At 42.6% G+C, this 25,025-nt stretch overlaps 1 protein-coding gene across 1 annotated transcript; it reads left to right on the plus strand.

Moving 5' to 3' along the window:
- The first annotated feature begins 1,881 nt into the window (after positions 1–1,881).
- Positions 1,882–23,433, plus strand: LOC100393422 (uncharacterized). The gene is made up of 5 exons (XM_035285524.3): positions 1,882–2,190; positions 6,070–6,153; positions 17,846–17,972; positions 18,455–18,553; positions 19,869–23,433. The coding sequence occupies exons 2-5, from the start codon at positions 6,151–6,153 to the stop codon at positions 21,593–21,595; spliced, it is 1,956 nt and encodes a 651-aa protein (XP_035141415.2). The 5' UTR covers positions 1,882–2,190; positions 6,070–6,150; the 3' UTR covers positions 21,596–23,433.
- The last annotated feature ends 1,592 nt before the right edge of the window (positions 23,434–25,025 follow it).

The raw sequence follows: 25,025 nt of genomic DNA on the forward strand, positions 1-25,025 counted from the left end.
TCTTTATTTTTGTTTGTTATTTATATTAAACATTATTTTATGCTGTATATCTATTAATAGATTTGTATTTTGTTTTTCTTCTTCTATAGAGGAACTTTAAGAGTTTTGTGCATCATTATGATTATAAATATTTTTATATGTGTTGATATATTTACACTTAATAGAGAGGTTTTTTGTTTTTTGTTTTTTTTGAGATGGAGTTTCGCTGTTGTTACCCAGGCTGGAGTGCAATGGCACGATCTCAGCTCACTGCAACTTCCGCCTTCTGGGTTCAAGCAATTCTCCTGCCTCAGCCTCCGGAGTAGCTCAGACTACAGGTGCACACCACCATGCCCAGCTAATTTTTGTATTTTTAGTAGAGACGGGATTTCACCTCGTTGACCAGGATCGATCTCTTGACCTCATGATCCACCCGCCTCGGCCTCCCAAAGTGCTGGGGTTATAGGCGTGAGCTACTGCGCCCGGCTGAGAGCTTTTTATTTATATATGTTTTTATGATGTTATTTAGCATCATTTTATTTTATTTATTTAATTTTTTTTTAAAGACGGAGTTTTGCTCTTGTTACCCAGGCTGAAGTGCAATGGCGAATTCTTGGCTCACCGCAACCTCCGCCTCCTGGGTTCAAACGATTCTCCTGTCTCAGCCTCCCAGGTAGCTGGGATTACAGGTATGTGCCACCATGCCCGGCTAATTTTTTTTTTTTATTATTTAGTAGAGACGGGGTTTCACCATATTGGCCAGGATGGTCTCGATCGCTTGACCTCGTGATCCACCCGCCTGGGCCTCCCAAAGTGCTGGGATTACAGGGGTGAGCCACTGCGCCCGGCCGTTTTATTTTTTAACATAACATACTCATTTACAGTTAGCATTTCTTTCTTTTTCTTCTTTTTTTTTTTTTTTTTTTCGATCTTGGATCATACTGAAGAGAAGAAACCTTACAAATGTAAAGGGTGTGGCAAAGCCATTCACAAATCTTACTAACCATAAGAAAGTCCGGCCAGGCACGGTGGCTCACGCCTATAATCACAGCACTTTGGGAGGCCGAGGCGGGTGGATCACAAGGTCAAGAGATCGAGACCATCCTGGTCAACAAGGTGAAACCCCCGTCTCTACTAAAAATACAAAAATTAACTGGGCATGGTGGTGCACGCCTGTGGTCCCAGCGACTCGGGAGGCTGAGGCAGGAGAATTGCTTGAACCCAGAAGCGGAGGTTGCAGTGAGCCGAGATCGTGCCATTGCACTCCAGCCTGGGTAACAACAGCGAAACTCTATCTCAAAAAAAAAAAAAAAGAAAGAAAGAAAATTTATACTAGAGAGAAACTTGACTAACCTGAAGGATGTGACAATAATTTTGATAACACCTCACACTTACAACCGAAAAGTAATCATACTGGTGAGAAATTCTAGAAATGTGAAAAATGTGACAAAATTTTTAAATGGTTGTCACATTTGATTTTCGTTAAGATAAGTCATACTGAACCAAGCACCTATGTGTTCTGACTCTCATGCCTGGCCAAAGTCACAAGGGGCATTGTGACATATACCTGGGCCCAACACTTAGATGATGTGATTTTGTATCCTGAGCAGAGCCCACAGGGAATATTGTAACAGACACCTCAGCTCAGCATCTGTGTGAGGTGTATATATAACCTGAGCCAAGCCAACAAAAGACATTTTGAGAATATACCAGAGCTCAGCACCTAGATGATGTGTCTCTCTTACCTCGGACCTGCCTATAGAGGGGATTGTGACATACACATAGTTCAGTATAACTCTTCTGCCTGAGCCAAGGTCATAGGTGGGATTGTGATGTACAGTTAATTCCAGAAGCTAGGTGATGTAAATCTCCAACATAAGCCAAAGCAACAGGAGGGACTGTGACAGATACCAGGCCCAGTACCTAGGTGATGTGGTTTTCTTGCCTGAGACCTGCGGAACAGTGGATTGTAATATACTAGGTCCCAAACCTAGGTGATGTGACTCTTCTGCTGGGCCTCAACCATAGGAGACATTGTGACATACACATGGGCCAGCCTTCAGGTGATGTAGCTCTTCTGCCTGAGCCAAGACTACAGAAAAAATTATCAGATTTAAATGAACCCAGCGCACAGGCACAGTGATGACTCTCATACCCAATCTCAGTGAACAGGAGACATTCTGACTCTCACAGCTAGCCTTAAGGAAGTAGGTAAGGTAACGGATTTCATTCTTGTATAAAAGTCACAGAGAAGGCCGGGCGCGGTGGCTCAAGCCTATAATCCCAGCACTTTGGGAGGTGAAGGCAGGTGGATCACAAGGTCAAGAGATCAAGACCATCCTGGTCAACATGGTGAAACCCTGTCTCTACTAAAAATACAAAAATTAGCTGGGCATGGTGGCACGTGCCTGTAATCCCAGCTACTCAGGAGGCTGAGGCAGGAGAATTGCTTGAACCCAGGAGGTGGAGGTTGCAGTGAGCCTAGATTGTGCCATTGCAACTCAGCCTGGGTAACAAGAGCAAAACTCCGTCTCAAATAAAAAAAAAAAAAGAAACATTTTGACTCTTCTGTTGGACTAAGACCACAGGTAAGATCATGTGTCTATACCAGCATGAAGGTGTCAGGGAAGGTTTCAGCTCCCATGCATGGTGTATAAAACACTTGGTGGGTATATGGAGCATTATTAAACAACCCAGCACACAAGAAAAACTGCGGTTCTTGTATACACTCCAAGCCAAAAGTTAGAATCATCAACATCACACAGTGTCCGCACACTGACTTTTTATGAGTACAAAGCTGTGGGCAGGGTGGTTAGGGTGTGGCATTTGTGGTCGGTAGGGTCAAGTACATCACATGTCATATAGATAAGGGCCCAAGACTTTCTGGTAGCCGAGATGAGGTAAGGAGCATAATGCATCAGCGCTTTCCCATACTTGTCAAGAAAGAACAAAGACATTAAGATTTATATTACTTTTACTGATTATCTCTTCTAAGAAAAAAGGAACCAGGTGCAGAAACAGAACACAAGAGTGGACATGGAATGTGACCACTGAAGCAAAGCATCACATAGAGACAATTAAGACCCCAGATGTCTGCAGAACTACCTGACAGTTGTCAGCCTACCACAAGAGTTTGAGGGAACGAAGTTTTCTCCTAACTCCAGAAGGGAGGAGACACCTTAGCCATCTTGGATGTCTTCTTCCCTAACTGGCTAAACAGCAGGGGCTTTCCTAGCGCTGGTGCTGCCACAGATCCAAGGTGCCCTCCAGCAGCCCTTACACAGGCACGGGCCTGCATGAGAGAGGGCTTAAAGCATCTTGCCTTAGGGTTATTCCTTTAACTATGTCACCCCAGGTTTACACTTCAGAACCTGAAAGGCATTAGTAAAAGAACTAGAATCACCTATGAATAACTAAGATCACATTTGAATAACAAAGATAGGCTGAGGCTTCTGACTCGTGCCTTGGTCCTTATGGGGTCTTCCCCCCACAACTGCAGCTCTTGAGGTACAGCTAACCAGAGAAGTTTCTCCTCAAAAGCAGATGGTAACCTTGAGATAGACACCTTTTTTCACATGATCAAAAATGAAGACATCTCTGCTATCACGATACTCTCAGTTCACAGTTTTTGTTTTCGTTTTTTTGAGACGGAGTTTCGCTCTTGTTACCCAGGCTGGAGTGCAATGGCACGATCTCGGCTCCCTGCAACTTCTGCCTCCTGGGTTCAGGCAATTCTCCTGCCTCAGCCTCCCGAGTAGCTGGGATTACAGGCGCGCACAACCACGCCCAGCTAATTTTTGTATTTTTAGTAGAGACGGGGGTTTCACCTTGTTGACCAGGATGGTCTCGATCTCTTGACCTCGTGATCCACCTGCCTCAGCCTCCCAAAGTGCTGGGATTATAGGCTTGAACCACCGCGCCCGGTGGTCTACTGCTCTTAAAGCAATATTAAGTTAAAAAGAAACTTACTCACAATAGGTTACAGAGCATTGCCAGGAGGCCATTACTCTTCTGAGTGGCCATTATTTGTTAGGTCTGTTTTTTCAATGGCTTAGAGTGTTGTAATGGAGTGAGCATAGAAAGTCAGCACCGGCTGGGCACAGTGGCTCACGCCTATAATTCCAGCACTTTGGGAGGCCGAGGCGGGTGGATCACGAGGTCAAGAGATTGAGACCATCCTGGTTAACAAGGTGAAACCCCGTCTCTACTAAGAATACAAAAAAATTAGCTGGGCATGGTAGTGCGTGCCTGTAGTCCCAGCTACTTGGGAGGCTGAGGCAGGAGAATTGCTTGAACCCAGAAGGTGGAGGTTGAGGTGAGCCGAGATCGTGCCATTGCACTCCAGTCTGGGTAACAACAGTGAAACTCCGTCTCAAAAAAAAAAAAAAAGAAAAAAGAAAAAAAAAGAAAATCAACACCAAGACAGAAATATGCCAAATTGCAGGGTCTTTACTGCCTGCAGCCACAGAGGACTCCCGGCTCTCCAGCCCATGGCCCCCAAAGGAGGGTGTCAAGACCTTTTATACCTGTAAAACCACCTCGGGGTGAGGGTGAGGGGCAGGGGTAGGGGGTGAGGGATTTCAGACATTCTGAGGGCTAGTGGATTCTATAAATCACCTCCTACGCGGAGATGAGGGTGAGGGGCTCCGGACATTCCGAAGGCCAGGGGACTTTTGACATTCTGATTGTTACTTTTCTTTTTTTTTTTTTTTTTGAGACAGAGTTTCGCTCTTGTTACCCAGGCTGGAGTGCAATGGCGCGATCTCGGCTCATCGCAACCTCCGCCTCCTGGGTTCAGGCAATTCTCCTGCCTCAGCCTCCTGAGTAGCTGGGATTACAGGCACGTGCCACCATGCCCAGCTAATTTTATGTATCTTTAGTAGAGACGGGGTTTCACCATGTTGACCAGGATGGTCTCGATCTCTTGACCTCGTGATCCACCCACCTCGGCCTCCCAAAGTGCTGGAATTACAGGCTTGAGCCACCGCGCCCGGCCGTATATATACATTTTTTACAAAAACCCTAAGAGTAACTCTGTATTCTATCTTTCTAGCACATTGTAGTTCCGACCATTCTAGCTGCATTCCAGGAACGCAGGAGACACACATGGCCAACAGCTGCTACATTGAAGTGTAGCTCTGACGTGAAGCGGGTGGAGGGCCTGAACAGCCTGTTGCCCACCTTTCTTTCTTTTTCTTTTTTTTGAGACGGAGTTTCCCTGTTGTTACCCAGACTGGAGTGCAATGGCACAATCTCAGCTCACTGCAACCTCCGCCTTCTGGGTTCAAGCAATTCTCCTGCCCCAGTCTCCCGAGTAGCTGGGACTACAGGCGCGCACCATCATGCCCAGCTAATTTTTGTATTTTTAGCACAGACGGGGTTTCACCTTGTTGACCAGGATGGTCTCGATCTCTTGACCCCGTGATCCACCCGCCTCTGCCTCCCAAAGTGCTGGGATTATAGGCGTGAGCCACCGCGCCCGGCCCACCTTTCTTTCAGAGATCAGACAGCGAACAAATGATGTTGGGACCTCAGGAGAAGAAAACTGTTTTCATATCTGTTCAGCGATCTGTAATCCCAGCTACTCAAGAGGTTGAGGCAGAAGAATCGTTTGAAACGTGGCTCACATTTTATTTCAGAGGATTGCGTGCTCAAAGGAACAGAAACCATAAAGGTCACAAAATCTTAAATGTTAGAACAATTGTTGTTATTCTTTCTTCGTTGATAAATAGCTGTATAATATATTATGTTTGAATGTATATAACATGATACACAATGTTAAGGGCAAATATCCTCTGCGGTGAGCCTGGCTCAGCTCAGGGAGGAAGCCCTGTCTGAAAAGGCTGCAGCCTAGGCTGTCACTCTTTTCATTCAGCCCAGCCAGCATCTGAGCACATTTTCTGTCACTCAGGGCCTGAAAACACGGTGACTTAAATATTATCCAATCAGGAACGCTTGGCTGGGAACCGTCCAATCAAGCACGCAGCTGGAGCGGGGAAGGCGGTTTCCAGGAAGTGGCGGGTCCTTTGTCTGTAGCTGCCGCCGGAGTTCCAGGTCTTGTCCTCAGTTGTCTGTGTCTTTTGCTCCTAGAGGCCCAGCCTTGGCGGCCTGTGACCTGCAGGTATTCGGAGATCCACAGCGAAGACGCCGGGACCCCCTGCAAGCCTAGAAATGGTGAGAGTGCGTTGTCAACAACCCGAGAGGGGGAGGAGCTGATTGAAACCGGCGGGAAGCGGCTGTGGTGGGACTCAGGCCTCCCAGCAGGCAGCTCCGCACTCTGCACCCGGAGTTCTTGTTGCCCAGCTCGGCCTCAGTCCCCTTAACCCATAAGATGGCGGCTGTGCAGAAATCCGGGCCCAGGGCTCATGTCTCTTCCCTGCACAGTGACTGTGCCCTGGTCTGGAGCCCTCTCCGGGCAGCTCTGCACCGCAGTGCCCCGTCTCTCTCAGATTGTGCAGATATTTCGGGAAGGTAGTCAGGGGAGAATCCTGACTGGAGGTATGGATTAATGAATGGGAAGAGCTTCGGTCTTTGGGGTTCCCAGTTCCTCTTTGCCTGTGGGGTTTCCAGTTCCTTTTTTTTTTTTTTGTTGTTGTTGTTTTTTTAATTATAAACGTGTGGGGGCCACGCGCGGTGCCTCACGCCTGTAATCCCAGCACTTTGAGAGGCCGAGTTGGGTGGTTCATCTGAAGTCAGGTGTTTGAGACCATCCTGGCCAACGTGGTGAAACCCCATCTCTATTTAAAAAATACAAAAATTAGCCGAACGTGTGCCGCGCGCCTGTAATTTTAGCTATTCAGGAGGCTGAGGCAGGAAAATCGCTTGCACCAGGGAGGCGGAGGTTGCAGTGAGCCGAGATCGCACCACTGCTCTCCAGCGTGGGCAACAAAATTGAAAATGTCTCCAAAAAAAAAAAAAAAAAGTCACCGAATAGTATTAAAGCACTTAATCATAAAGTGGTTCAAGTACTGTAGAGCACTCAGCTATGGTTTGTAGTTTGTAGTCTATGGAAGGAGCTTGACTTTTATCAGGTGCATGAAGAAAATCAAATTTAGTAACTGGTTAGGTCAGTTACCTCGTCTCTTGATATATACGATCATGTTGGCAATTTTCTCCTTATATAATTGAAGTTTAATTGGCAGTTGGTTAAGTTGTTTAAGCCCAAATTTTGTTTTCTCTGATGTAGTATAATTTCAAAAAAAAAAAATACATATATATATATATATATATATAATGCTGTATTTTTTTTTTTTTTTGAGACGGAGTTTCGCTCTTGTTACCCAGGCTGGAGTGCAATGGCGCGATCTCGGCTCTCCGCAACCTCTGCCTCCTGGGTTCAGGCAATTCTCCTGCCTCAGCCTCCCGAGCAGCTGGGATTACAGGCATGCACCACCGTACCCAGCTAATTTTTTTTGTAATTTTAGTAGAGACGGGGTTTCACCATGTTGACCAGGATGGTCCCAATCCCTTGACCTCGTGATCCACCCGCCTTGGCCTCCCAAAGTGCTGGGATTACAGGCTTGAGCCACCGCGCCCGGCCTAGCATTTTATATATTTTTTTCAAACGGAGGACTGCAGGGACTAGAGCCACCTCAGTCTAATTAATTGTCTGCCACTGAATTATTTAATTTTTTCAATTGTTTTGAGACGGAGTTTCGCTGTTGTTACCCAGACTGCAGTGCAATGGCATGATCTCTGCTCACTGCCTTCTGGGTTCAAGCAATTCTCCTGCCTCAGCCTCCCGAGTAGCTGGGACTACAGGCGTGCACCACCATGCCGAGCTAATTTTTATATTTTTAGTAGAGACGGGGTTTCACCATGTTGACCAGGATGATCTGGATCTCTTGACCTCATGATCCACCCGCCTCGGCCTCCCAAAGTGTTGGGATTATAGGTGTGAGCCACCGCGCCCGGCCCACTGAATCATTTTCACGGTCTACAGGGACTTCTTTTTCCCTGCATTTTTCTTTTCTTTTCCTTTTTTTTTGAGACCCAGTTTCACTCTTGTTACCCAGGGTGGAGTGCAATGGCGCCATCTCGGCTCACCGCAACCTCCACCTCCTGGGTTCAGGCAATTCTCCTGCCTCAGCCTCCTGAGTAGCTGGGATTACAGGCACGTGCCACCATGCCCAGCTAATTTTTTGTATTTTTAGTAGAGATGGGGTTTCACCATGTTGACCAGGATGGTCTCAATCTCTTGACCTCGTGATCCACCTGCCTTGGCCTCCCAAAGTGCTGGGATTACAGGCGTGAGCCACCGCGCCCGGCTTCTTCTTTTTTTTTTAAATTTTATTTTTTTTGAGACAGAGTCTCACTATGTCGCCAGGCTCCAGGCTGGAGTGCAGTCGCACAATCTCGGCTTACTGCAACCTCCATCTCCTGGGTTCAAGCAATTCTCCTGCCTCAGCCTCTGAAGTAGCTGGGATTACAGGCACAGGCCAACACGCCCAGCTAATTTTTTTTGTATTTTTAGTAGAGACGGGGTTTCACCATGTTGGCCAGGATGGTCTCGATCTCTTGACCTCGTGATCCACCTGCCTTGGACTCCCAAAGTGCTGGGATTTCAGGCTTGAGCCACCGCGCCGGGCTTCCCTGCATTTTTCATACGTGTCCCCAAGCAGGGTCTCAAGTCTACCCCTTACTCCCTGTTCTTCCAGCTCAACTCTGATTTGCAATAAAATACTAAATTTCTAGTGGCTTTGACATTCCCAAATGCCAACTTTCCCTTTGTAGTACACATTATCAACTACTTATTTTATTGTCCATTTTATTAGATTCCAATTAATAATATTTTGACAAGCATTTGATGGCACTATTTTAAAAACTGTCTTCTGTTAGTGAATATTTCCTATGAGAATAAACCAAATAATAACTCGTGACACTGTATTACAAAAAAATCTCTGCCTCTTTTGCTTTTATCTTCCCTAGGCAGAGTTCTTATAGGAATATTGTTTAAAAATACATATATTGTTGGGTCAAGGTTTCCATTTGGTAACTTTATGGAGTGTTGGGTCATCAACCACTCTTCAGGTTTTTTTTCTGGTCCTGGGTTTCAGTACTGTCTGGGGAAAACCAAGATGCCCACCATGGTGGCTGTGTTGGCTAGAGTGTCTCATGAATATAGCTCTTGGCTCATTTTCTCTCATAGGACAACCTGAGGTATGATGTGTATCCTCCGAGGAAGCAGGTAGATACCCTGGGACTGAGTGCAATCTCCTGGTGTATTCTTTCTTTGAAAAGCTAGCTGCTTGAGACATTCAGATTGACTTCGCCTAACCCAGCTTCTGTTCCTTGGAGATGACACATTGCTGGTCAGCTGGTCAGATGTTGATATTGAAAGAAAAACAGAAATAATTTTTGCCCCCTGGATCCTCTAAGATTTGTGAAAGAAAAAATAGTATCCCACAAGACAGAAAAAAAGAAAGTCACCCCAGTGAGATGGTGCAAGAACTTGCAAAGTAAAATGAACTTGGGGCAGTTACCGGAGCATAATTGCAGTGTCTGTTGAGAGGTTGGACATTGAGAAGTTTAGTGAGCAGGATGGAGTGGGAGAATCTTTCAAGTGATTGAATGGCCTGACTTGACATATAGGTCAGACACATCTGTTTTCTAATCAGCACTGTCACTGTATGGGTTTGTCACCTTGTAAACATTTGTTCACTTATTTTGACTTTAGTTTCTTGTAACTGTAAATTGCATTTAATTAGTAACATTTAAAAGGCACAAAAATATTTGCAAAGGGCATAGAAGAAGAGGGTTTTAGAAAACAATTAAAATCTATTAATATATTCATTTCTTAAAAATTCTCATTTACCATTTTCTTTGTCAGAATGACTTGAAACATTTTTTCTCAGGTGTGTTTATGGCTGGGTGATTTTATTTTATTTTATTTTATTTATTTATTTTTTCCCGAGACGGAGTTTCGCTGTTGTTACCCAGGCTGGAGTGCAATGGTGCGATCTCGGCTCACCGAAACCTCCACCTCCTGGGTTCAAGCAATTCTCCTGCCTCAGCCTCCCGAGTAGCTGGGACTACAGGCGCGTGCCACCATGCCCAGCTAATTTTTGTAGTTTTAGTAGAGACGGGGTTTCACCTCGTTGACCACGATGGTCTCTATCTCTTGACCTCGTGATCCGCCCGCCTCGGCCTCCCAAAGTGCTGGGATTATAGGCGTGAGCCACCACACCTGGCCGAAGTTGTTATTGTTTTGAGACACTTTCTAGAGTTTATAAAATAAAAGTTAGACTTATGTAAAAAAATAATAATAATTGAATTCCAAAAAATATTGCAACAAGAATAAGTACCAACCATAAGATCTTTATGGCTTGTAAAGTATAGGCAGACAGAGACTCTTTCCTAGGGAGGAACAAACAAGATTAGAAAACAGGTGGGAGGGGAATGGCAAATGGAGGGTGATAAAATCAGATTTTAGACCAGAGAATGTTTTACAGTGAAGTCAGCACGTTCTTAGGAGGGTCATGAAATGGGGTTGTATGCTGGCTCACAGTGAGGGTAGCTCAACGTTCAGGATGCTGTGGGGAAAAAAAAATTAACTTCGGTAAACTTTGATTAAGTAACATTTTATGTAGAGCAGTGAAGACAAATTCTGCTGATTTTTAAAAATGAGAACAGGAAGAAAATGTGTAAAGTGTATATCTGCCTATGTGATATATAAGAAGAGAGAGCACCATTTAAGTTATAACAGAAAGGGTGTTTCTTGCCAGGTACGGTGGCTCATGCCTGTAATCCCAGCACTTTGAGAGGGCAAAATGGGTGGATCAAGAGTTCAGGAGTTCGAGACCAGCCTGGACAACATAGTGAAACCCCATCTCTACTAAAAATAGAAAAATTAGCCTGATGTGGTCGCATGTGCCTTTTTTCTCAGCTACTCAGGAGACTGAGACAGAAGAATTGCTTGAACTGTGAGGCAGAGGTTGCAGTGAGCCAAGATTGTGCCACTGCACTCCAGCCTGGGCTACAGGCTAAAACTCCATCTCAAAAAAAAAAAGGAAAAAACAAAGATGTTTCACACAAAGGATGAATATTATTAATCACAGCTATTTTCCAGTTTTTTTTTTTTTTAACAAGTAATATAAATTTAATTAAAGGATGTGGGAAAAGTCATACAGGCACACTAAAAATGAATTGGAATCCAGCATCTGACACTGATTAACATATTTAGCAGATTAGACGAGACCTACATTTCTGTAAACATCATTGAAAAGCAGAATTTAAAAAAAAAATTTTTTTTTTTATAAAGATGGGGTTTCCCTAAGTTGGTCAGGCTGGTCTTGAACTCCCGACCTCTGGTGATCCGCCCACCTTGGCCTCCCAATATTTTCCAGTGTTATCTATGGGTTTCATTTTTTGTCACCACTTTTCTTTGTTCTATACATTTCTTTCCTTTGACTATTTCTGGGTTGTATCTTTTATAATAAACTGGTAAACATAACTATGGTGTTTGCTCAGTTCTGTGAGTACCTTTATCAAATTATTGAACTAGAAGGAGGTTATAGAAATCCCTCAATTTTAAACAGTGGCTCAGAAGGTAGGTGAGCCTGTGGGGTTTGTGACTGCCATCTGCAGTGAGGACAATGTTGTGAGACTGAGCCCTGAATCAGGGTCTGTGCTGACCCTGGGTGGTGTCAGAATTTAAATGTTAGACTTTGAGTTGGTATTGGAGAATTTCTTCATGTTCAGCAAACTCTACAGGTTTGTTACCAGGAAAAAAAATCAGAGTCCTGGCCTGGAATGGAACTCTGGGTGTCTGGGAATGGGAGTCTCTGCTCTCTGTACACAGGCTGTCACACTGCCCATTGCCTGTGATTCCAGGTTTCTTCCCAGGGTGACTGCAGACTGAAAACTTAGAGGAAAGGACCTGTGATGACATATCCCTTTTCCCATAGTTGCCACCACAGGATTTCCACCCACTCACAAACACACACTAGGCATTGATATTTCCACACTGCTCCCAGGACTAGGCAACACCCTCAAGAACTTCACCAATAAAACAGCATTTTTTATTCTACTGTTTCTTGCCAAAAACCCACATTGTGTCTACAAGTCTCCTGGCATATCCCCATCCCCAGACACTGAATCTGCAGCAGGAACCTGCTTTTTCCACCACCCTAGGGTTCTAAACCAGCTGTTGATAACCTCTTCTGCCTGCATGGGCACAAAGAAATCAGAGTACAGCCCCACCAAGACCACTGTCTTTACCTCAAACCTGCAGCCCTTCCATGTACATTGCACACTACACCGCCCACTAAGTTTTTTTTTTTTAACTTTTATTTTTTGGTTCAGGGGTACAGGTACAGATTTGTTACATAGGTAAAATTGTGCCATGAGGGTTTGGTGTAGATTACATTGCTGCAAAGATACTAAGCCTCACACCAAGATAATATTTATTCTAATTCTCTCTGTCATCCCACCCTCCACTCTTACTAGGCCTCAGTGTCTCTTGTTTCTTTTTTGTATGTACATGTGTTCTTATTAAGCTCTTTTTTCTTTGTCTGTTTGTTTTTGTTTTTTGAGATAGAGTATCACTTTGTCACCCAGTCTGGGGTGCAGTGGTGTGATCTCGGCTCACTGTAACCTCTGCCTCCCAGGTTCGAGAGATTCTTCTGCCTCAGCCTCCCCAGTAGCTGGGAATATAGCTGTGGGCCACATTCTTGTCTAATTTCTGTATTATTAGTAGAGATGGGGTTTTACCATATTGGTGATGCTGGTCTCAAACTCCTAACCTTGTGATCCTCATGCCTCAGCCTCCCAAAGTGCTAGGATTACAGGTATGTGCCACTGCACATGGCCTATTTCTATTTCATTTACTTTGGTAAGTATATATATATATATATATTCTAGTAGACTTACCCTACAAAACCTTAAAATATTTCTGTAAATTGCTTATTAGTATATGTTATAAAATTGAGAGAGCAGTGGCTTATAAAGGTTAAAATTACACAAACTGAGATTTAAGTTTCTCCTTGGTAAGCTTAGAAAAAAGAACTGCATAGAGAATACCCCAGTCGCATAGAGAACAGAATTCTACATAGAGTCCTCTCCCTGTCTGAGTTCTGTTTAGATCTAATCTTTTTGGAGGCCTTATTTAGGTCTGGCCCCACACTGGTGTCTTGCCTCACACAATTTGTTAGAGGATATCAGAGTTTTGGGCCAGGCACGATGGCTTACGTCTGTAATCCCAGCACTTTGAGAGGTGAGGAGTTCAAGAGTACTTGCCAACATCGCAAAATTCCATCTACTAAAAAAAGTACAAAAATTACCAGGGTGTGGTGGTGTACACCTGTAATTCCAGCTACTCAGAAGGAGAATTGCAGGAGAATTGCTCAAACCTGGGAGGTGGAGGTTGCAGTGAGCTGAGATCATGTCATTGCAATCACTCCAGCCTGGGTTACGGAGGGAGACTCCATCTCAAAAGAAAAGAAAAGATCAGAATTTTGTCTGATGAATGTTGGTGCCTTTCTAGAGCTGGTGCTCACAATTTCCTAAAACCCCAAAGCAGATAAATGGTAAAAAGAAAATATGTATTTTGGCCGGGCGTGGTGGCTCACGCCTGTAATTGGAGGCCGAGGTGGGTGGATCACGAGGTCAAGAGATCGAGACCATCCTGGTAAACGAGGTGAAACCCCGTCTCTACTAAAAATGCAAAAATTAGCTGGGCATGGTGGTGCGTGCCTGTAGTCCCAGCTACTCCGGAGGCTGAGGCAGGAGAATTGCTTGAACCCAGGAGGCGGAGGTTGCGGTAAGCCGAGATTGTGCCATTGCACTCCAGTCTGGGTAACAACAGCGGAACTCTGTCTCTAAAAAAAAAAAAAAAGAAAAAGGAAATATGTATTTTAACATCTTAGTTTTAAATTTTTTTATTAAATCCAGTGCTTGGAGATTTAACAGCTTGTTTTCTATTTCTTCAAATTTGGTAGTTTGTCTACAAGTCACATAAAGTTAAACATAAACACGATGAAAACTTCCTTAAAGTACATTAAACTTTTTTCTGTATTTCTCTCATCTGTCTATATTTAGCTTTTATTCTATACAATTAAAAAAAAAATCAACGACAGAGTAACAGAAGAAATGGAAAGGCTGGGCCCTCTCTTTAAATCCTGAGAATTGTTAAACACCTAATACCAGCTTTCAGGGTGTTATGAGGATGAAATCACATAATGTGTTATTCCCAACGCAGTGCTCTAAAACATCCTCTTGAGCACATAGTTCCTGCTTAATAAACCTTGCATTAGTACCTGTGTACATGTTGCCAAATGCAGGCTAATTCCGATATTACTGCCTTCTGTTCCTCTGTAAACTTTAAGGAGAAAGCAAAGAATATGAAACTTCAGGATGGAGATGGGTGGTATGTATGTATGTATGCATGCATGCATACATGTATGTATTTGAGACAGTTTCACTCTTGTTGTCCAGGCTGGAGTGCAATGGCATGATCTCAGCTCATGCAACCTCTGTCTCTCGGGTTCAAGCAATTTTTCTGTCTCACTCTCCCAAGTAGCTGGGATTACAGGCATGCACCACCATTCCCGGCTAATTTTTTTTGTATTTTTAGCAGAGACAGGGTTTGTCCGTGTTGGTCAACTTGGTCTGAACTCCCAACCTCACATGATCTACCCACCTTAGCCTTTCAAAACCCTGAGATCACAGGCATGAGCCACTGAGCCGGGCAGAGATGAGTTGTCTTTATTTGAACCTGAAGCATTTGCGTTGTGACAAGGGTGCTGAGTGTTAGGGACTCTGTGCTGTGCCTGCTTTCTCTAACTAATGCTAATAATGAGTTCAGGGGGAGGAACAACAGGATTTACAGGGAACTTGTTTAAAACATTCATCCATGGACCCTTTCCAGATCTACAGAATCAGATGGCATAGAATGGAGCCAAAACTACCAAGTGATTTCTAATCTCATTAAAACTTGAGGCCAGGCTTGGTGGCTCACGCCTGTAATCCAAGCACTTTGGAGGCCAAGGTGGGAGGATCACCTGAGGCCGGGAGTTCAAGACCAGCCTGACCAACATGGGGAAACCCCGTCTTTATTAAAAAAACAAAAAACAAAAAAAAAAAAAACTTGAGAGGCAATGCTTAGCTAAGTGGTTATTAGCTCGGACTTCTCATTAAGATTCCATGGTTAATGTGCAGACATCTCTTTATTTGTGCCCTTTCCACAGATTCTGTTTATTGTTCTGGGTGGAGGCATCCATGCTGTTGTAATCAAGTGCCTCATGTGACTCTAAAGTGAGGTCAGAATTAAGTATGAGGTGTTCCAGGTACATTCGTTAGTTAAGCTCCACCTTTGTATTAAAAGGTGGCCACAGGACTGCTTCTGTTTAGGTTTGGTAGGAACAGGGCAATGTGACCCATATTTTCTTTTCTTTTTTCTCTTGCCAAGGCAGAATCTCACTCTGTTGACCAGGGTAACGTGCAATAATGCGATCTTGGCTCAATGCAACATCTGCCTGGGTTCAAGTGATTTACTGCCTCAAACTCCCAAGGATTTGGGACTGCAGGCACGTGCCATTTTACCGGGCTAATTTTTTTTTTTTTTTTGACTCGGAGTTCCGCTCTTGTTACCCAGGCTAGAGTGCAATGGCGCGATCTCTACTCACCGCGACCTCCGCCTCCTGGGTTCAGGCAATTCTCCTGCCTCGGCCTCCTGAGTAGCTGGGATTACAGGCACGCGCCACTATGCCCAGCTAATTTTTTGTATTTTTAGTGGAGGCGGGGTTTCACCATGTTGACCAGGATGGTCTGGATCTCTTGACCTCGTGATCCACCCTCCTCGGCCTCCCAAAGTGCTGGGATGACAGACGTGAGCCACCGCGCCCGGCTAATTTTTGTATTTTTAGTAGAGACAGGATTTCATCATGTTAGTCAAAATGGTCTCCATCTAATAACCTCTTGATCCACCAGCCTCGGCCTTCCAAAGTGCTGGGATTACAGGCAGGAGCCACCTTGCCCAGCTGCGGCCCATATTTTTATTACGGTAGCAGAAATTTGTGATGTTTGTAACAGGAAAGGGCCCCTGAGAAAAGGAAAGTGAAACATATTTAGATCTCCATGTGCTCAATTTTTCGTCTCTTTGTGCCACATTTTCAGCACATTGTTCGTGAGTCTTTTTTGCTTTAAAGGACAGAAATGAGTGAGCTTTTTCTGCAGGTCTTGGTCCTTCTGCCTGTGGGTCTGGTGGTAGCAGGCAAGCAGGTGGTGCTGACATCTTTTTTTTTTTTTTTTTGAGACGGAGTTTTACTCTTGTTACCCAGGCTGGAGTGCAATGGCGCGATCTCGGCTCACCGCAACCTCTGCCTCCTGGGTTCAAGCAATTCTCCTGCCTCAGCCTCCCGAGTAGCTGGGACTACAGGCGCGCACCACCATGCCCAGCTAATTTTTGTATTTTTAATAGAGACGGGGTTTCACCTCGTTTACCAGAATGGTCTCGATCTCTTGACCTCGTGATCCAGCCGCCTCGGCCTCCCAAAGTGCTGGGATTATAGGCGTGAGCCACCACACCCGGCCTTATTTTAACTACTTTTAAAAATTCTTATGATAATCAAGCTTCTATCAAAAATATTATTTTATATATACCAGAGCCTTTTCTACATTCTTTACACTGTGACTTCTTATACACCACACAGAATTTCTACCATGAATTTATAATCTGCAGTATTAAAAATGTTCCCTCTGTGGCTGTTGTACATGAAAGGTGTGGATACTTGAGATTCCTTTTGGGGAAAAGCTGGAGTAGTTTGTAAAGAAGGAAAACATGTAATGTTGAAGTTCCATCTGCGTTCTCCATTACCTCTGTGCAAAACAGGATTAAGCAAATGCTTAGTTAAATAAAATAAACTTTATTACGCAGAAAGTTTTTAAAAAATTATCAGGAGATACCTGCCCTCTAGGGCACTAAAGAGAGACCACTTAAAATTATTGTTACAAATTATAGAACAGAGAAGATATCTGTATCCTGAACTTTGCACGAAACTAATTTTTTGTGTTAAAATTCAGACTGTAATTCAGTTTTGGAGGGGCAATATCACAGTCATGATGCTGTGTGCATCAGCACATCATAAAACTTTGTCCTAGTGCAGTTGATGTTAATGATTCACTTGGTTAAAGAGCTCTCTGACAGATTTTGTCACTATAGAGTTAAGTATTTTTCTCTTCGTTGTTATCATAATGCAGCTAATGTGCATAAACCATCACAGTTAATCCAGCAGCTGCCTTTCTTAAATTAGGTTTTCTCTGCATATATCTGTCTTTGGAAAATGAAAGCTCTTATCTTTGTTTACAGGCCAGATACACTAGGAAAAACACAGGCTCTTCCCCTTACTGGATGTTTGATAAAATGTTCTTCTTGGCCAAAAAACATTGACATTCCTGTTGAGCTTGTTAGAAATTCAGACAATCAGACTTTATTCCAGATCATTTAAGAAAATAATCTTTATTAACAAGCTCTCCAGTTTATTGTTCACATTAAAATTTAAAAGGTACCTTCTAACTCAACATGTCTTTTCCATCTGAGGAATATGCACAACTCTTTCTATAGAATGCAAACATAGCACTCAAAAATATACCTTTTTATTCCCTGAATTTTATACTGTATCATCTAGAGAAGTATCATGTATACACTAATATTGTGAATCTTATGCCACTCTCTTAGAGTTAAAAAATACGTTAGGAAAGATTTCTGTATTAAATTACTTTATTTTATAATTTCAGTCACTCCTATTAAGTCAGAAACAATTCTCTTTACTCTCTCACTGCACCTTGACTCAAATTAAAAATGCTTTCTGTGACCACTTGGTAATTGTGTGTGTGTGTGTGTGTGTGTGTGTGTGTGTGTATTTTTCAGGGACCACTAACATTCAGTGACGTGGCCATAGAATTCTCCCTGGAGGAGTGGCAGTGCCTGGATGCTGCCCAGCAGAATTTATATAGAAACGTGATGTTAGAGAACTACAGAAACCTGGTCTTCCTGGGTGAGGAAAACTTCGATACGCAATTCTTAATATGTGCTAAAGATTTTATTTCTTTTCTTTCTGGAATGCTTTTTGGTAAAGTATGCTTTGCATAAATTAGTTTCAGATCCCTGTTTTGAAGAAATTCTTAGATGTTAATCCATGTAGAAGAGAATTACTCCACGATGTTTCATTTTGACCTTAACTGTCCACATTTCTGACCTGATCTAAATCCTTCAGTCTAGAGTAGTGGTAATTCCACAAATTTAGTGGCATAAAGTATTTTTGCCCACACTTTAAAATCTAATTGACAACACCAATTTTTGTTTCAATAGTCCTGGAGAGTAAAATTAAGAACCTACAAATCAAAAATGTTTCGTAGATATTTGGAAAAGTCTGTTATAAACTAGTATATTAGGTTTAATGCAGTAGCTGAGCACATTATTGAGTCGGTCATTGGAGAAGATGAGCAGGCTAAATGTTATTTATTTTTAATGAAACAGGTATTGCAGTCTGTAAGCCAGACCTGATCATTTCTTTGGAGCAAGAAAAAGAAGTCTGGAGTAGGAAGAGACAGGAGATCATGGTGGCCAAGCCCCCAGGTAGGTGAGAGTGAAAATGAATACAACAGACAACATAGATGAAGGTCAAAGAGAAAGTCTTTGACCTTCTCAAAAAAAAAAAACTGATTTGGGAAGCTCTGTTTCAAAGAAAATAGTTTCTGGGAAGCCTGAGTTTTTTTGTTTGTTTGTTTGCACTCACATTGCAGCATCTTCTGTCTTATGCTTTTATTTATTTATTTTTTGAGACGGAGTTTCACTCTTGTTACCCAGGCTGGAGTGCAATGGCACGATCTCGGCTCACCGCAACCTCCGCCTCCTGGGTTCAAGCAATTCTCCTGCCTCAGCCTCCCGAGTAACTGGGACTACAGGTGCACGCCACCATGCACAGTTAATTTTTGTATTTTTAGTAGAGATGGGGGTCTCACCTTTTTGACCAGGATGGTCTCGATATCTTGACCTCGTGATCCACCCGCCTCGGCCTCCCAAAGTGCTGGGATTACAGGCGTGAGCCACTGTGCCCGGCCCCAAATATATGTTTTATATATCAGAGGCTCTAACCATTTTCTTCTGTGTGTGTGTGTGTGTGTGTGTGTGTATGTGTATGTGTTTATATTTATCAATGTAAGGCTATTTGCTTCTAAAGTTGGATGGCAGCAGTTTCATTTTGTGTAAGAATAGCATATATTTAAAGAAAAATTTATCTCTGGTTTATTTTAAATGACTATAAAATATCACAATATTCTATTTATGCTTATACTGCATTTTCTCTGAAATGTTACTGCCGTATATTGACAGCCACTGCTTTCATGAGTACTCAGTCAAATGTTTTTATCTATACACATTCTTTCTTTCTTTCTTTTCTTTTTTGAGACAGAGTTTCGCTCTTGTTACCCAGGCTGGAGTGCAATGGCGCGATCTCGGCTCACCGCAACCTCCGCCTCCTGGGTTCAAGCAATTCTCCTGCCTGAGCCTCCTGAGTAGCTGGGATTACAGGCATGCACCCCCACGCCCAGCTAATTTTTTATATTTTTAGTAGAGACGGGGTTTCACCATGTTGACCAAGATGGTCTCAATCTCTTGACCTTGTGATTCACCCGCCTCGGCCTCCCAAAGTGCTGGGATTACAGGCGTGAGCCACCGCGCCCGGCCACTTAATTCATTTTTAAAATTTCCACAGATATATTTTACTCAGTAAGATTTGTAACATTTATATGTCTATGATGGATTTCAGGCCTGTGGAATTTTGCTATGTCATCAAACTCATGTAGTTTGCTTAATTGTATAGGTTATATTTGTAAAGTCTCTTTATCTAAGTCTCGCAAGTGTAATAATTTGTTATTTTTATTTGTTTCAGTTATGCATTCTCATTTTGCCCAAGACCTTTGGCCAGGGAAGAATATAAAAGCTTCTTTCCAAAAAGTGACACTGGAAAGATATGGAAAATGTAGACATGAGAATTTACCATTAACAAAAGGCTGTAGAAGTGTGTGTGAGTGTAAGGTGCACAAAGGAGGTTATAATGGACTCAACCAATGTTTGAGAACTACCCAGAGCAAAGTGTTTCAATGTGATAAATATGTGAAAGTCTTTCATAAGTTTTCAAATTCAAACAGACGTAAGAGAAGACATACTAAAAAGAAACCTTTCAAATGTAAAGAATGCAGCAAATCATTTTGCATGATTTCAGACCTAACTCGACATAGCAGAATTCATACTAGAGTAAATTTCTACAAATGTGAAGAATGTGGAAAAGCCTTTAACAGGCATTCAATTCTTACTTACCATAAGAGAATTCATACGGGAGAAAAACCCTATGAATGTGAAGAATGTGGCAAAGGTTTTAAATGGTCTTCCAACCTTTCTAAACATAAGAAAATTCATACTGAAGAGAAATTTTACAAATGTGAAGAATGTGGCAAAGGTTTTAAATGGTCCTCCAACCTTAATACCCATAAGAAAATTCATACTGGAGAGAAACCCTATGAATGTGAAGAATGTGGCAAAGCTTTTATCCATTCCATAAACCTTAGTAATCATAAGAAAATTCATACTGGAGAGAAACCTTACAAATGTGAAGATTGTGGCAAAGCCTTTAAGCAGTCCTCACACCTTATTAAACATAAGAAAATTCATACTCAAGAGAAAGCCCACAAATGTAAAGAATGTGGCAAATGTTTTAAATGGTCCTCCAGCCTTAATTCCCATAAGAAAATTCATACTGGAGAGAAGCCCTACAAATGTGAAGAATGTGGCAAAGGTTTTAAATGGTCCTCCAACTTTATTACTCATAAGAAAATTCATACTGGAGAGAAACCCTACGAATGTGAGGAATGTGGCAAAGCCTTTATCCGATCCTCAAAACTTACTGAACATAAGGAAATTCACACTGAAGGGAAATTTTACAAATGTGAAGAATGTGGCAAAGCCTTTACCCGGTCCTCAACACTTACTACTCATAAGAAAATTCATACTGGAGAGAAAGCTTACACATGTGAAGAATGTGGCAAAGCCTTTAACCAGTCCACACACCTTACTACTCATAAAAAAATTCATACTGGATTGAAAGCCTACAAATGTGAAGAATGTGGCAAAGCCTTTAATCAATCCTCAACACTTGCTACTCATAAGAAAATACATACCGGAAAGAAAGCCTACAAATGTGCAGAATGTGGCAAAGCCTTTACCCAGTCCTCAACACTTAGTACTCATAAGAAAATACATACTGCAGAGAAACCTTATAAATGTGAAGAATGTGGCACAGCCTATAAGCACTCCTCAACCCTTGCTACTCATAAGAAAATTCATATTGGAGAGAAAGCTTACAAATGTGAAGAATGTGGGAAAGCCTTTAACCTGTACGCAGGCCTTGCTTGTCATAAGAAAATTCACACTGGTGAGAAACCTTACAAATGTGAAGAATGTGGCAAGGCCTTTAACCGGTCCTCAACTCTTACTACTCATAAGAAAATTCATACTGGAGAGAGACCTTACAAATGTGAAGAATGTGGCAAAAGTTTTAAATGGTCCTCCAACCTTACTGCCCATAAGAAAATTCATACTGAAGAGAAACCTAACAAATAAGAACCAGTCTTCAAACCTTATTAAACATAAAAAAGTTCATAAAGGGGAGAAACCCTACGAACATGAGGAATGTGGCAAAATTTTGAACTGATCTTCAATGCTTACTAGCCATAAGATAATTCATACTTGAGAGAAACCCTACAAATGTAAAGAATGTGGCAAAGCTTTTAACCAATTCTCAAGTGTTACTGAACATAAGAAATTTCATACTGGAGAAAAACTATGAATGTGACAAAGCGTTTACCATTTGTCAAATCTTTCTAGACATAAGAAAAGTCATACTGAAGAGTAACCTTACAAATGTGAAGAATGTGGCAAAGCCTTTAACCAATTCGAAGATGTTACTAAATATAAGAATATTTAGGCCAGACGAGGTGGCTCACGCCTATAATCCCAGCACTTTGGGAGGCCGAGGAGGGTGGATCATGAGGTCAAGAGATCAAGACCATCCTGGTCAACATGGTGAAACCCCATCTCTACTAAAAATAGAAAAACATTAGCTGGACATGGGGGTGTGCGCCTGTAATCCCAGCTACTCAGGAGGCTGAGGCAGGAGAATTGCTTGAACCCAGGAGGTCTAGGTGGTGGTGAGCAGAGGTCGCACCATTGCACTCCAGCCTGGGTAACGAGCGAAACTCCGTCTCAAAAAAAAAAGAAAAGAAAATTTATACTGGAGAGCAACTAATAACCTGAAAGCTGTGGCAATAATTTTGACAACACCTCACACTTATAAGCATAAAAGTCATCATATTGGTGAGAAATTCTGGAAATGTGAAGAACGTGACCAAGTCTTTAAATAGCTGTCACACTTGACTATAGATAATTCATACTGGAACGAACTACAGGTATGAACAATGTGGCCAAACTTAATTTATGCTCATATCTCACTGCACAGAAAACCATGTATACTAAAGAAATACAAATATAAAGAATGTGGAAAAGCCATTAGTATCTGCTCACATCTTACTCAGCATTAGAAAGGTAGTACTTAAGAAAAGCATGATAAATGCAATTATTATCAAAAGAGCATTCAGAAAAAATAAGCCTTTAATCTGAAAAAGTAATCATTTTGAAGAAAAATATTACAAATGTAACAAGGTGCCGGGCGCGGTGGCTCACGCCCGTAATCCCAGCACTTTGGGAGGCCCAGGCGGGTGGATCATGAGGTCAAGAGATCAAGACCATCCTGGTCAACGAGGTGAAACCCCGTGTCTACTAAAAATACAAAAATTAGCTGGGCATGGTGGTGTGTGACTGTAGTCCCAGCTACTCGGGAGACTGAGGCAGGAGAATTGCTTGAACCCAGGAGGCAGAGGTTGCGGTGAGCCGAGATCGTGCCATTGCACTCCAGTCTGGGTAACAAGAGTGAAACCCCGTCTCAGAATAAATAAATAAATAAAATTTTAAAAAGCACACTATTTCTGTGTACCCTCCTGCCTGGGCAAAAGGGCTAGATTCCATCTCAATAGAAAAAAAGAAATAGAAAAAGACTAAGAACATTAAAATGGGCCAGGCGCGGTGGCTCACGCCTATAATCCCAGAACTTTGGGAGGCCATGGCAGGTGGATCACGAGGTCAAGAGATCGAGACTATCCTGGTCAACATGATGAAACCCCGTCTCTACTAAAAATACAAAAAAAAAAAATTAGTTGGGGCTGGTGGCCCGTACCTGTAATCCCAGCTACTCAGGAGGCTGAGGAAGGAGAATTCCCTGAACCCAGGAGGCGGAGGTTGCGGTGAGCCAAGATCGCGCCATTGCACTCCAGCCTGGGTAACGAGCTTAACTCCATCTCAAGAAACAAACAAAAAACATTAAAATGTGAGCTGTATGATGAAAATAGAAGTGGTGAGTCTCTTTGTGGTTAACATAGAATATTGGGTGATGTATCAGTTGTTCAGAGTAATATTCTGCATTATGGTAAAAAACATTCTTAATTTCAGTTACAATTGATTGAATTCATAATATATTGTTTTATGGAAGTAAAACCAGGTGCAGTGACTCACGTCTGTAATCCCAGCCATTTTGAGGGGCCCAGGCAGGCAGATCACCTGAGGTGAAGAGTCAAGACCAACCTGACGAACATGGAGAAATCCTGTCTACTAAAAATAGAAAAGTTTGCCAGGCATGGTGGTGCATGCCTGTAAGCCAAGCTACTCTGCAGGCTGAGGCAGGAGAATAGCTTGAAGCCTGGGAGTGGTGGTTGCAGTGATCCAAGATCATGCCATTGCACTCCAGCCTGAGTGAGGTGCAAGAGTGAGACTGTCTAAAAAAAGAAATATATATATATATACACAAACACACACACACACACACACATATAATTATACTAAGAATGTTTCTAGGCCGGGTGCGGTGGCTTATGCCTATAATCCCAGAACTTTGGGAGGCCAAGGTGGGTGGATCACAAGGTCAAGAGATCGAGACCATCCTGGTCAACAATGTGAAACCCCGTCTCTACTAAAAATACTTGGGAGGCTGAGGCAGGAGAATTGCTTGAACCAAGGAGGCGGAGGTTGCGGTGAGCCGAGATCGTGCCATTGCACTCCAGCCTGGGTAACAACAGCGAAACTCTGTCTCAAGAAAAAACATTTTGTGGGTTCATAGTATGTGTATATATTTATGCCATATATAGAGTATTTTGATACAGGCATACAATATGTAATAGTCACATCAGGGTAAGTGAAGTATCCATCACCTCCAGCATTTATCCTTTGCATGACAAATGTATACATTTAGTTATTTTGAAATGTGCAATTAAATTGTTACTGATTAATTCTTTACATTTCTGAATTTTCAACAAAGTTTAAAATTTATTCATATTTTTCCTTAAACATATGGTCTCTGCCTGTGAACACATACAGATTCTTTTTTTTTTGAGATGGAGTTTCACTCTTGTTACCCAGACTGGAGTGTAATGGCACAATCTTGGCTCACCGCAACCTCTGCCTCCTGGGTTCAAGCAATTCTCCTGCCTCAGCTTCCCGAGTAGCTGAGACTACAGTCTGCGCCACCATGCCTAGCTAATTTTTGTATTTTTAGTAGAGATGGGGTTTCACCTTGTTGACAGGATGGTCTCGATCTCTTGACCTGATGATCCACCCGCCTCGGCCTCCCAAAGTGCTGGGATTACAGGCGTGAGCCACCACGCCCGGCCAAGACATAATATGCTTTAAGTCAAGTACTACCATGAGACAAAGATTGGGATTATAGGTGTGAGCCACCGCACCCAGCCAGAAAAGACAATGTTTATACACTCTTGGTTTAAATACAAATTAACGTAGCCCCTGTAGAACACAGTTTGGGGATTTCCCAAATAACTAAAAATAGAATTGCCATTTGGTTCATCAATCCCATTAATGTGTATATACTCAAAGGAAAAGAAAGTATATTACCAAAAAGACACTGGCACTGAGATGTTTACTGCAGCAC

The sequence above is a fragment of the Callithrix jacchus genome, chromosome 22 (genome assembly GCF_049354715.1).
Source record: "Callithrix jacchus isolate 240 chromosome 22, calJac240_pri, whole genome shotgun sequence".
In the NCBI taxonomy this organism is placed as follows: Eukaryota; Metazoa; Chordata; class Mammalia; order Primates; family Cebidae; genus Callithrix; species Callithrix jacchus.